The sequence below is a fragment of the Saimiri boliviensis genome, chromosome 2 (genome assembly GCF_048565385.1).
Source record: "Saimiri boliviensis isolate mSaiBol1 chromosome 2, mSaiBol1.pri, whole genome shotgun sequence".
NCBI lineage: Eukaryota > Metazoa > Chordata > Mammalia > Primates > Cebidae > Saimiri > Saimiri boliviensis.
The window spans coordinates 206,279,825-206,294,019 of NC_133450.1; the positions used below are offsets into that span (position 1 = coordinate 206,279,825).

The 14,195-nt window shown below is 45.8% G+C and overlaps 1 protein-coding gene across 11 annotated transcripts in view; it reads left to right on the forward strand.

Annotated features, from left to right (window-relative positions):
* RGS3 (regulator of G protein signaling 3) overlaps positions 1–14,195 on the forward strand; it is a 158,526-nt gene that overhangs the window by 26,305 nt on the left and 118,026 nt on the right. Inside the window, exon 1 of one of the 11 annotated variants that reach the window (XM_010335932.3) lies at positions 948–1,151. The exons of 9 other annotated variants lie outside the window; for them this stretch is intronic. In XM_010335932.3, coding sequence (XP_010334234.1) covers positions 1,073–1,151 — 79 coding nt within the window. In that variant the 5' untranslated portion in view covers positions 948–1,072. Of the gene's footprint in view, positions 1–947; positions 1,152–14,195 lie in introns of those variants that run through there. One more of the 11 variants, XM_010335929.3, reaches the window with a different exon arrangement.

The following is a 14,195-nucleotide window of genomic DNA, read 5'->3' on the forward strand; positions in this document are numbered from 1 at the left end:
AACTCATAACTCTTCTCTCCGCTTTCTCTCTTGAGTCTCCCCATTTTGTTTTTGAGTGGATCACTGAAACACAAATATCCACTTGGCAATGAAGTCTGGGGAACAGGGACAAATACCAACACTTCCCAGTTTTAGATTTACACGAGACTAACAGCTTTCCTTCCCACAGTGGCAACAGAGATTTGCAGAGCAGATGTCTTGGTGTGAAACTGCTCCCTGGAGGTGTCCTGTAAATGTTTGCCGACAAAGCAGCGCAGGGGTTGACCTTCCAGCTCTGCCTCCCTGCACCAGGCTGGGAGATTCACCCATCCCCACCGTTTCCTGTGGGTTCCTCTTTCTCAGAGGCTGTGGGCCTGTCCTGCTGTCCAGTGGCATCAGGCTGTGGGATGGGGGGCCATCGGGATGGTTGGAGCAAGCTGCTCCCATCTGGACCTGTGTCATTCAAGAGGAGGCTCAAAAGAGTGATCTAGGACGCAGAGTTAGGGAGGGGGATGCAGTTTGGAGGCGACCTGTCCAAGCGCAGAGAGCATTTTCCAAACCCCACTGCCCTGGGCCATCGAGTGCTCCTTTGCCCTTGTTTGGGTCTAATGATTGTAGGTCTGAGCTTCAAAGCAGGTTATAAACCCGATTAATTGCTGGTCTAGGAGAGCTGGGCGAGGAGGCCAAGCCTGCCCATTGTGGGCACCCCGGACTGAACTCGTGGGGCTGGCCCTTCCAACCAGGAGTACAGTGCTGGGGCCCGGAGCCCCTGGGTGGCCGTCCGGTTCCGCAGGCGCCTTGGGTGGTGCCCTCGCGCTCTGTGCGGATCGCCGACGCCGCCTCCCCGACTCCGGGCGGGCGCTGCTCCAGCAGGTGGACCTCTCTTCATTCAAACCCGCGCGGGCCAATCAGGGCCGGGCGCGCCCGGGCCGTTCCAGCGCGCAGTGCAGCCAGGCCTCCCGCTCGCTCGCTCGCGCTCCTCCCGCCCTGCAGAGTCCGCCGCCGGGGCGGTGAGCCTGCTGCCTCGGTTACTGGGGAGCAACACAGCCGCCTCGGGTTGCAGGCGCTCCTGTCCGGGTCGCAGCGGGACGCCATGGAGCGCTCCCTGCACCGCGTCTCCCTCGGGAGCCGGCGTGCCCACCCGGACTTGTCTTTCTACCTCACCACCTTTGGTAAGTGCCCGCTGGGGCTGGCGGCAGGGGCTGCTTCACCCTGTTTGCAGCGGCCAGAAACGCCCCTCGTGGTGACAGATGAGGCTGGGAGAAAGTGCTCTTTCTATATGGGGGCATCGTCTCTGGCCCCTTTGTCCTGAGACTGTTCAGGAGGGCAGAGGCTCAGGACAAGCAACTCTCTGGACACCACCTGCTGCCCGGCCATGGGTGCCAACTGCGGTTGGTTCTGCCTCACTTGGCTGGAATAATCACACTCTCGTTAATCTTTTAGAGACCCGGGTTGTCACCACCGAGTTTCTTATTAGCAAGCAGCTCAGGTTAAATCAAGGTCTTGTTATTGCAACTGGAGATCTCATTCACCCACTTTCCTTTGGCTCAGGGAGCGGACAGGTGCTGGGTCCTTTGGCTCTGCCGCTTCGCGGGCTCACCTTGGAGGCTGAAATCTGACTTTGTTGGGTATTAGAGCCACAGCGGAGATGGGAGAATTCTCTCCTCCAAGACAGAACAATCCCTTAGGAGGGTCCTAGGGCTTCCTCAGGGCTTGAGGTGTAAAGAAGCAAACAGTAGGCCTCACTCCCAAGCCCCTAGGTAGCAGACTGAGTTCCCTCAAATAACAGGTGGGCAGCTGCCCAAAGGCCTGGGCAAACCTGGCCTTCCCGGTAGCCATAGTAAAGGTAACAACGCTTCCCTAGAGTGTAGCCCTTCATTTGCTCACTGGTCCTGCAACTCTCTGTGGAGAGGGGTTATTTATCCTCTGTGAAGACTTGAAACCAAGAGATCTTCCATGAGCCAGTGGCAGAGTTGGTAGCTGAACTCAAGCCTTCCAGAGATGACCTGTCCAGCACATTTTTGTTTGAACTTGCATACAATTTCCTTATAAAGGTTGGGGCTGTTACTGCGACATAACTGGACTTTGCCCAGCTTTCAGAGACAGAGTGCCCAAGGAGTTGGTGCCTCCCTGGGGTTCCTGGCTCTTCTGCTTTCAGGCTTACTCTCATCCAATACACTTGGCTTTTCACAACCGGTTTTTTTTTTTTTCTCTAGCGGGGAGGGAATGATGGAAGAGCAGTGGCTTGGCCCTTCGAAATTGCCTGATGTCTGGTAGCAGGAATTCATTGGTCCAGTTGGTGGAAGATTAAGGGCAATTAACTAGCCATCATTTGTTGAGCACTTACCATGTGCTATTCCTTGTGCCAAGTGTTTTACTTGCATTATCTCACTTAATGCCCCAGCCTAGGAGGCAATTCCTGCTAACCCCATTGGGGTTAAACCAGTCTGAGACAAGGGTGGTTTCCAGGATGATCTGTGTTGGCTGGGCTAGGAGTGGTCAGGAAAGAGTGTCAGGGAGCTGTCAGGCCCTCTTACCTTAGCTGGGTCCTGATTAAAAAGTAAAAATGTTTGCTTTTTTTCTTATGATCATGGTAAGATGTGTTTACTGCTGAATATTTAGTGAAAAGAAGAAAGTGAAAATCATTTGTAATCTGAACTTCCCAGAGAGGCCACTGTTAACTTTCTGATTTATATCCTTTCATGCTTATTTCCATACTTATTTCTCTCTCTGTCTGTCTGTCTGTCTGTCTCTCTCTCTCTCTCTCTCTCTCTCTCTCTCTCTCTCTCTCTGTGTGTGTGTGTGTGTGTGTGTGTGTGTGTATGTATTTAATTTTAACAAAATTGTGATCAGGTTTGTATGGACACTTTTGTAACTCATATGTTTTCCTTAGTGGCCTGATGTGATATTTCCTTGCATCAGTCCATGTTCTTCTGGATTAATCTCCCTGCCAGATCTGGGAATTTGGGGAGGGTTCAGGCCCAGCAGAGAGTGGATCTTCCTGCCCAGCCATGGCCTTAGGGCTCAGTCTGATGGGTATCAGGGAAGGTTCCTGCTTGAATAAGTGGCTGTGACCTGAATGTGCAGGAGGCAGGCAGGAGCCCGGGTGGGGTGGGAAGCCACCTGCTCTTATTTGTGCAGCTTCCTCTCACATCTCTCTGAGGACACTCCGGAGAACATTTGAGAAATTCTCTCCTGTTTCCTGCATTGGCTCTGTCTCCCTGGATGCCATTTGTCGAGGTGTCCCTCTTTCAGGCTGCTGATTTTCTTTATCCACTGTGATCTTCACTGATCTGCTTCTGAACAAAGATTCCTATCAGTGTTTTCCAAACCTGGCCAAATATCAGAAGCATCTGGGGAGCCTGTTAAAAATACAGAGATTCCTAGATCTTCTTCCAGAGACTCTGGTTTAACAGGTCTGGAGTGGAGCCTGATAATGTGAAGATGGGCTTTGCCTTGGGAAAACCAGATGAAGATGTTACTTAGCTGGTAGTTTTCTGAGCACAGACATGTAAAGTGAGTATAATCGCTATGGAAATATAAAGAGACAAAACTGATTTGATCAGAATTCTCTTTGGGGAGAGAACTGCATGATATATGTATTGTTTGTGTGTACACATGAATGCAACCCCTTGTCCCCCCAAAAGGGGTATGTTCAAGTGACATTAATTGAAGACACTGCCTTCTGAGGAAGTGGCCTTACTGCAGGGGAAGGGAGTAGGCAAGCCTAGGCTAGGACCCAACTACTGCAGAGGGATTTGTTTTTTCTTTATCGTACAAACTGATGTAATTTGAAGTCATTATAGGTTTATATAGTATTTTTCTCCAGGATTATGTATTTTATTTTATTTTATTTTATTTATTTAGTTTTGAGACAGAGTCTTGCTATGTCACCCAGGCTGGAGTGCAGTGGTATGCTCTTGGCTCACTGCAACCTCCACCTCCTGGGTTCAAGTGATTCTCCTGCTTCAGCCTCCTGAGTACCTGGGATCATAGGTGCCTACCACTGCACCCGGCTAGTTTTTGTATTTTTAGTAGAGATGGGATTTTACCATGTTGGCCAGGCTTGTCTCGAACTCCTGATCTCATGATCACCTGTCTTGGCCTCCTAAAGTGCTGGGATTACAGGCATGAGCCATTGCACCCAGCCCTATATATTTTATTTTGATTAGGATATTTGCTAATTTTTTTGGTAACAGCTTTATTGAGATATAATTCAGATATATACAACTCACTCATTTAAACCATACAATTAATGGTTTTTAGTGTATTCACAGAATTGTGTAACTATTATCACAGTTTTAGAACATTTTCATTCCCTCAAAAAGAGACATGATGCTCTTTAGCTTGTGACCCCAGTCTTCCCTTGTCTTCAGCCCTAATAATAACTAATCTACATACACTCTCTCTAGATTTTCCTGTTCTGGACATTTCATAGAAATGGAATCATGTATTTTTTGGTGACTGACTTCTTTCACTTGGCATAATGTTTTTAAGTTTAGCCCATGTTGTAGCAGCTATCAGTACTCCATTCATTTTTATGGCTGAATAGTAGTCACTGTATGGATATACCACATTTAAAAAATTTATTCATCTGGTGATGAATATTTTGGTTTCTCCCTTTAACTATTATGAATAATACTGCCATGAACACTTGTGAACAAGTTTTTGTCTGGACAAATGTTTTCATTTCTCTTAATAAACACACAGTATATATCTAGGAGTAGATTTGCTGGGTCCTATGGTAACTTTTGTTTAACTATTTAAGGAACTACCAAACTCTTTTCCAACGCGGCTGTATCCCATCAACAGTGTACAAGGGTTTTGGTTTTCCACATCCTCGCCAACACTTGTTATTATCTGACTTTTTAATTCTGGCCATCCTAGTGAGTGTGAAGTGATACTTATTATAGTTTCAATTTGCATTTCTCTGCTGACCTGCATGATATTGAACATTTTTTCATGTGCTTATTATTTATATATGTTCTTTGGAGAAAAATTTATTCAGATTTTTTGTTCATTTTAAAATTGGTCTATTTGTCTTGTTATTATTGTGTTTTAGGAGTTCTTTATATATCCTAGATGTAAGTTCCTTAACAGATACATGATTTGAAAATATTTTCTCTCAATCTATGGGCTTTTTTCACTTTCTTGATAGTGTTCATTGAACTCCAAACATTTTTTTGGGGATGGGGTCTTGCTCTTTTGCCCAGGCTGGAGTGCAGTGGCATGATCATGGCTTCCCTTTGACCATGCAGCCTCAACCTCCTGTGCTCAAGCGATCCTCCCACCTCAGCCTCCTGAGGAGCTGGCACTACAGACATGTGCCACCATGCCTGGCTAATTTTTCTTATGTAAAACAACTTTTTATAGAGATGAGGTCTCTGTATGTTGTCCAGGCTAGTCTTGAACTCATGGACTCAAGTGATCTCCTGCCTTGGCCTCCCAAAGTGCTGGGATTATAGGCATGAACCACTATGCCCAGTCAGAACCCCAAACATTTTTAATTTTGATGAAGTTCAACTTTTTTGTTGTTGTTGTTACTTGTACTTTGTGTCGTATCTCAGAATCCACTGCCAAATCTAAGGTTCTATCAGTTATCAAGAGATTCACCTGTATGTTTTCTTCTAAGAGTTTTATAGTTTTGACTCTTATGTTTAGGTCTTTGATCCACTTTAAGTTAATTTTTATGTATGGTATGAGGTAAGAGTTCAACTTCATTCTTTTGCGTAGCTATCTAGTTGTCCTAGTACCACCTGTTGAATATATCATTATTTCTCTATTGAATGATCTTGGTACCTTTATTGAAAATCAATTGCCCAGAGACCCACGGGCTTGTTTCTAGAATCTCAATTCTATTCCATTGATCTACCTGTCTGTTGTCATTTCAGTACCATACTGTCTTGATTACTGTTGCTTTGTAGTAAAATTTGAAATCAGGCTGTGTAAATCCTTCAATTTTGTTCTTCTCTTTCAAGATTATTTTGTCTGTACTGGGTCTCTTGAGTTTCCATATGAATTTTAGGAATAATACTTTATATAGAAAATAAAAAAAAACCTGGTTGGGCATGGAGGCTTATACCTGTGATCCCAGCACTTTGGGAGGCTGAGGTGGGCAGGTCACCTGAGGTCGGAGTTCAAGACCAGCCTGACTAACATGATGAAGCACCTGTCCCTATTAAAAATACAAAAAAATTAGCTGCACATGGTGGTGCGTGCCTGTAGTCACAGTTACTCGGGAGGCTGAGGCAGGGGAATTGCTTGAACCCAAGAGGCAGAGGTTGCAGTGAGCTGAGATTGTGCCACTGCACTCCAGCTTGGCGACAGAATAAGACTACATCTCAAAAAAATAAATAAACAACACAACACAACTTCACAAAAGTGTCGGATAAATAGTTTAAAAATACCTTCTGAAGGGATACCAACTTATTAGTTTGACTGATGAACCAAATTATTAACTTACCTGGGGTCCCCGAACCTAATTTTTAACTTGCTTGGAATGTTTAGTCACCTGGATGTGGTGAGTGGTCAGGAGAGAAAACAGGTTGCCTTTCCTGCCGGGCATCTGGGTTCAGAGAGGATGGGCAAGCTGGACATGTTCTGAGGTCTGCAGTGGCTGTGGACATTGGGTGACACAACACACCTCTCTTTAGAAATGCCAGCCCCCCAATGAACCTGCAAAATGAAAGCTGTCGGGAGCAGCTCTAAATGCCGGCTCTAGAGGAGTGGCTGGAGCCCCTGACTTGCCAGAGGGAATTCGGGAAGATGTGGTTCTGGAGGCAGAGTAGACTTAGGAGTGTCATTGATTTGCTGGCCATTTTCATTTTTCCCCATGTTTGTTGTGTTAGCACAATGTTAGCTGGGGCCGCTTCTACCCCTTTCTCTACTTCTCTTTAGAAGCCACAGAGATAAATAATTCATTTTCTGTAGTGAGAGTGAAGCTTGGGAACAGATGTCAGCCAGCTGCATGGTGTATTGGGCAGTGCACGGTCAGGCCCTGAGCTGGAGGCCTTCAACATGTCCCTGCCAGCTGCCCCTGGCTGGCACGTGTTTCCAGTCCTGCTGCTCTGAGCCTGGGAGATTCCCTGGCATGGCTGGGGAAACCTGTCCAACTGTTTCTCAGGAGCTCACCATTTGCTGGTCATACTCCTCAGCATTTACTGGCTTTTCTGTCATTCTGAGTCCATTCCTCAAAGTTTCTGGCCGGTTGATAGCCCTTTGTCCTATTTTCCCATTCTGCTTTGTATATATTATTTTTAAACATTTTTAAAATTTTGAAATATTATGTAGACAGAAAAGTGTCCCCCCAATAATGTGCAATCCAGCGACTTATCACACAGAAAATACCTTGGTAACTTTCACCAGAGTCAAAAATTGAACATTTCTTGTATTCTGAAGATTCATGTTGATAATGTAGTTCTTTTCTTTATCATTTACTTCAAAATATTTTCTAATTTTCATTGTCATTTCTTTTTCAGTCCTTGGGTTATTTAGAAGTGTTTCTAAGTTTCTAAATATTGGGGATTTTCTGGCACTGTTTTTATATTTACTTTGCATTTTGGTCAGAGAATATACTCTCCATCCTTTAAATTCTTTGAAATTCATCAAGTTTACTTAATGGCTCAGCATAGAGTTAGTTTTGTGTTGTTGTGGTGGTGGTTGTTGTTTTGAGACTGAGTCTCACTCTGTCACCAGTCTGGAGTGCAGTGGCACAATCTAAGCTCACTGCAGCCTCCCCTTCCTGGGTTCAAGCGATTCTCCTGCCTCAGCCTCCCAAGTAGCTGGGATTACAGGCACCTGCCACCACGCCTGGCTAATTTTTGTATTTTTAGTAGAGATGGGGTTTTGCCATGTTGGCCACACTGGCCTCAAACTCCTGACCGCAGGTGATTCGCCCTCCTTGGCCTCCCAAAGAGAGTCAGTTTTTATAAATGTTCTGTGTGTACTTGAAAAGAATTCTGCAGCAGTTGGGTGCAGTGTTCTTTGTGTATGTCAAGTTTAGGTCAAGTTTGCGCTTACATTATTCACCTTGTTGATTTTTCCTGTTTTCTCTGTCAGTTACTAAGAGAGGTATATTAGAATTCCCACTGTGATTGTAAGTTTGCCTGTTTCCCATTGCAGTTCTGTCAGTTTTTCTTTACATATGTTGAAGTTATATTAACAACATACAGATTTAGAATTATTGTCTTTCTGGTGAGCTGAAATTTTTATTATGAAGTCTATTATTATTATGAAATCTTTTTTATTTCTAGTAGGGATAAAGTCTACTTTTCCTGATATTAGCATAGCTACCCATGCTTCTTTCAGTTAATATTTGCCTGACATATCTTTTTCCATCCTTTTTCTTTCAACCTTTCTGGATCTACATTTTATGTGTGCTGTGTCTATTGCAAAGAACAGGCATGTGGCTGCGAGCAGTGGGTGGCTCATGCTTGTATTCCTAGAACTTTAGGAGGCCAAGGTGGGAGGATTGCTTGAACCCAGAAGTTCAAGACCAGCCTGGGCAATATAGTGACATCTCATCTCTACAAAAAGTAAGAAAATTAGCTGGGCGTGGTGGCATGCACCTGTGGTCCTAGCTACATGGGAAGGTGAGGCAGGAGGATCATTTGAGCCTGGGAGGTCAAGACTGCAATGAGCTATGGTTGTGACACTGTACCCTAGCCTGGGTGACAGAGCGAGAGACCCTGACTCAAAACAAACAAACAAACAAACAAACAAATAAATGGTACAGGCACAGAGTTGTTATTTTCTTGTCAGTGAAGACCTAAGATGATATTTTCTTCAAAAAACCTTTGTTTGTTTGTCAGGTGCTCAGGGTCACTGGGATCATCTCAATTCCGTGTTAGGGACTGAGAGTACTTGAATCAAGCTGTAGTACCTGGAGGAGCTCTGTCTGATTACAGTTCACCCTATTCCTATGGAGCAACCCTTCAGGGTCCCTGTGCAAAATTGGCTCAGAAGAACCCTGCTTCTCCGTGGGCCCTGGCCTCCAGTTCCTATTCCTCTAGGCCTGAGAAGCAGGCAGGAACTCACTCAGCCTCTTGATCTCTCAGTTAGCCCTCTGGAATTTGAAAACACCCCAGGAGAAAATTAGGCCAGAAAAACACTAGGCTTCCCTCCACAGTCCTCCATCCCCCTAGATCCTGCCTGGCAGTTCCTCTCTAGCTTGTTGTTTATCTAAGAAGATGCTTTAACAGACTTTGTTGAGCATTTCTAGTTTTCCTCCGTGGATCTGTCATCCCAGAAATGGAAGTCCCCGACATATGTTTTCTAAGCTTTTGGAGTTGGTTTTTGTTTGTCTTTTTCCTTCCTCTCTGCCTCCCTCCCTGCCTGTTCCCTCCATCCCTCTCTCCCTCCCTCCTTCCTTTCTTTCTCCTTGCCTGCCTACCTGCAGTTCTCCGAGCAGGCATTACTGGGGCTGGAGGGTCCGTTTCCAAGATTGCTCATTCACATGGCTCTTGGCAGGAGACCTCAGTTCCTGCTACCTGTAGTTAGGAGGCTTCTGTTTCTCATTACATGGGCCTCTTTGTAGGATTGCTTGAGCTTTCTTATTATGTGGCGGCTGGCTTCCTTTTAGGCAAGTGATAGAAAAGTGAAAGCAAGAAAGAACTCCCTTAAAAAGAGAGGGGGCAGGGAGGGATAACATGGGGAGAAATGCCAGATATAGTATGCACCTAAAGTAAAACAAATAAATTAAAAAAAAAAAGATGAATAACCCAGTTCAAAAATGGGTGAAGGTTTTGAATACACATTTTTTTCCGAAGGAAAATGGCCAACAGCACATGAAAAAATACTCGATGTCATTAGTTATCAGGAAAATGCAAATCAAAACCACAATGAGATACTATTATACTAGAATGACTATCATAAAAAAAGAGACAATAGCAGGTACTGAAGAAGTTGAGGGGAAACTGGAACCCTTGTACATTGCTGGCCAGAATGTCAAATAGTGCAACCACTTTGGAAAAGTTTGGCAGTTCCTCAAACAGTTAAATGTAGAGTTACCATTTGACCCAGCAATTCCACTCCTAGGGATAAATCCAAAAGGAATGAAAACAGATGCTCACGCAAACATATGTACATACCTGTTCATAGCAGCATTATTCATAATAGCCAAAAAGTAGAAATAACCTGAAATATCCATCACCAGATGACTGGATAAACAAAATATAGTATATTTATACAACGGAATATTATTTGGCCACAAAAGGAATAAAATACTGATACGTGCTACAGTATGGTTGAACCTTGAAAACATTATGCTAAGTGAAAGAAGTCAATCACAGAAGACCATGTGTTGTATGATTCTATTTACATAAGTATCCAGAATAGGCAAGTCCTTAGAGACAGAAAGCAGATGAGTGGTTGACAGTGGCTAGGGGAGAAGGAATTAGGGTGTGACTGCAAAAGAGTATGGAATTTCTTTTAGGGGAGGATGAAAACGTTCTAAAATTAGATAGAGGTGATTGATTACAGAATCCTGTGAATATACTAAAAGAAAATTACATGCTTTAAATTGGTGAAGTGTGGCTGGGCACGGTGGCTTAATCCCAGCACTTTGGGAGGCCGAGGTTGGTGGATCATCTGACGTCAGGAGTTCGAGACCAGCCTGGCCAACGTGGTGAAACCCTGTCTCTACTAAAAATACAAAAAATTGGTTGGGTGTGGGTGGCATGCACCTGTAATCCCAGCTACTTGGGAGGCTGAGACAGGAGAGTAACTTGAACCTGGGAGACAGAGGTTGCAGTGAGCAGAGATCACATCATTGCACTCCAGCCTGGGCAGCAGGGTGAGACTCTATCTCAAAAAAGATGAAAATTGATGAAGTGTATGATATGTGAATTATATCCCAATACAGCTGTTAAAAAAAGAAGGATCTCATAATACCTTTAATATCCTAAAGTTGGAAGTCATCCATTGTCATTTCCACCACATTCTATTTGTTAGAAGCAAGTCACTAAGTCCAGCCCATGAATGAAGGGAGGAACTAAGCTTCACCTCTTGAAGGGAAGAGTATCAAAGACTTTGTGGACAAATTTAAAACCCAGCATAGGTATAGTGGGGGCCTGGACTGCCTAAATGCAAACCCCAGCTCTGCCTGTCTAGCATGAACCTGTTTTAACTTTTTTTTTTTTTTCGAGTTGGGGTCTCACATTGATGCCCAGGCTGGGGTGCAGTGGTGTGATCATGGCTCACTGCAGCCTCAACCTCTTGTGCTCCAGTGTTCCTCCTACCTCAGCCTCCTGAACAGCTGGGACTATAGGTGCACACCACCACATCCACCTAATTTTTAAAAAAGTTTTTGGAGAGACAGAGTCTTGCTATGTTGCCCAGGCTGGTCTCAAACTCCTGGCCTCAAGTGATCATCCTGCCTCAGCCTCCAAAGTGTTGAGATTACAGGTGTGAGTCACCATGCCTGGCCAACCTATTTACCTCTTTTTTTTTTTAAGATGGAGTTAGTGATTGACTAGACTCCGTGTAGACCCAACTGCCTTCATATAATTGTCTGGATATCATCACTCTTCCTGTGGCTTTTAACATGTGACAGTTCTTAAATGGGCAGTGGCTCCTGGGGCGAATTGGATTTTAGGATGTCTACTGCTTCATGCTAGCCGGGCAAGTCCATCATAGATGTATGCTCTGCACATCTCAGGGTGGCATGGGCTCCCTTTGGGACACATTCTGGCTGATCCCTGAGTCTAGCAAAGGTGTGCAGTCCTCATCGACTTCCTTTATTTTCTGAGTATGACTCCCTCTAACCGTGACGTGTGAGTTAGAGTCCATCGTCCTGTGGTCCTCTACTGAGTATTCAATCTACTGCCAGACTGAATTTCTTTAGCCAGTGTCCACATCCATTTCCATGGTGCCCAGTAGGTCTGAACCCTTCAAGTTCTGTGCCCAGAATTTGGGTTTGTTGCCTTCTCCAGGCTGTCTGCAGCTCATTCCCATCCAGTATTGTTCTTGCCATGTGAGGCCCTCTCTTCTCCCTTTGGCTCTGGGCCCTGGTATCTGCTTCCAGCCTCTCTGGGCATCCATCACTACCACCTTTTGCTTGTAGTGTTGGTGCCCAACTGCAGCCTTATGGGAACAGGGGACATGCCCTGTCCAAGGGCCCTGCACCACCTGATGAGGGTAACTTCAAGTTTTTTAGCGCAAATGCTCCCCGAGTCTAGGGAGGAACTGCGAGTGTTGAAAAAAAAAAACAGAGGTGTAGGGGTGAGACTATTATTGAGAAAAGTTGTATGTTTTTGTTTTTTGAGACAGGGTCTGGCTCTATCACTCAGGCTGGAGTGCAGTCCTGCAATCATAGCTCACTACAGCTTTGACCTCCTGGGCTTATGCAATCCTCCTGCCTCAACCTCCCAAGTAGCTGAGACTCCAGGCATGCACCACAGTGCCCAGCTATTTTTTAAATTATTTTTTTGTAGAAAAGAGGTCTTGCTATATTGTCCAGGTTGGTCTCAAACTCCTGGGCTCAAGTGATCCTCCCACCTCAGCCTCCCAAAGTGCTGGGATTATAGGTATGAGCCATCACACCCCACAGAGATAAGTTTTCAAAGGAACAAGCAAATTTCAGAACAATACATAGGGTGTGTATCTGTGGAGGGAGGTGGAGAGTAGGGGATTTTGAAAGGATGCCAGATTAGCTGGCGCCTAGGTGAGCTGAAGACTCCAGGGATTCAGCCTGACCTCCCCTTCACCTGGAGGTTTTTTTCTCTAGATTGGAAACATTTCTAGGAGGCTGCCCTCTCTTTCTTTCTTTTTCTTTGAGACAGGTCTCACTCTGTTCCCCAGGGTCCAGGCTGGAGTGCAGTGCTGTGATCATGGTTCACTGTGGGCTCAACCTCCTGGATTCAAGTGCTCCTCCCACCTAAGCCTCCCAAGCATCTGGGACTATAGGATGTGCCACTATGCCAAGCTAACCTCTTGGCTTCTTGAGAAAAGTTGTGGCATCTTGTGCTGTCCCTGCTGGCTCTCTCTGCCTCTGAATCTGAGGGTTGTGTTGGTAGATGCAGCGGGCACAGTAGAGGAGGTGCTCGCTGGAGGGCTGTGGGGGTTCCAGAAGACTGAGCACAAGAAAGAGGGCTGGAGTAGGGGTGGAGTTCTAGTCTCCAGCCCTGGATTCTCTAGGCCCAGAGCAAATCACCTTCCATCTCAGGCATGACTATTCTGGCTACAAAATGAAGAGACTGGACAAAATGACTTCAGGGGCCTTTTGTGTTAGACATTTGCTAGAGTAGCCTGGTTGAGGGCATGGAGGGGACAGGTGTGGCTGAGGGAGGGATCTTGTGAATTGGGGCAGGTGTGTCCTGGCTTGGGGAGCCTGGAGTCTGGTCTGCTGGATTTGGTTTCTCTGCTGTAACAGGGTACAGAGCACCCTGGTCTTCCTGAGGAGCCCCTGGTTGGCAGGGCCTGGAACGGGAGCTGTGCAGTGCAGTGCAGACTCGTCTCAATCCCAAATCAGCCTTTGCCCCTGGCCCTTTGTCATCTCTGCTTCCCACTTGGCCTTGCCCAAGTCCCTGTCCTAACCACTGGGCTGTGAGCCCTGTGAGGGCAGGCACCTGCTCAGCCTCATGCAGATGCCCAGCAAATATTTGCTAAATGGAATTAGTGACCATTTGTGTCTGGAGATTTCTTGACCCTGACTTCTGTGTAAAGGGCCACTGTTAGGTGATAGGTGTCGTGCGGCTTTGGGATCCAAGCATGTCTGTGCCAGAGCTGGCTTTGCACGGGTAGTAGTTTCAGAAAAAAAAAGTTTCATGTTAAATATAGATGTCTTTGAGTTGGTGAAATCCAACCCATGACTGCTGGCTTCATTTGTCTGTTTCCAAACCTCCCTTTCCCACCCCACACTAGATAAGGCACAGTTTTCATAGGAGGTTTCTCAGTTCTAGGGAGCCACAGTGAAGTAATTGCTCAGACCTTGAGGTAATAATACAGTGGGTTCTCCCGGCGCCTTCATTCAAGGACACCTCCTCACCCACCAGCGTGATCTGATCACAGCTTGGAGAGTGCCATACCCCTATTATTAGCTCCACCCCACATCCATGGCCACTGTGGTTCTGAAAGAAGAGGGCAGTTAGGACTGGAACTGAAACAGGATTCCTGGGCTTCTGAGATCTGGGTCCTGGGCAGGACAGCAGCAGATATTTCTGATAGATGAAGGGCTGCACCAGGGCTTGTGGGAGCCTGAATTGCTTTGGACTGAAGCT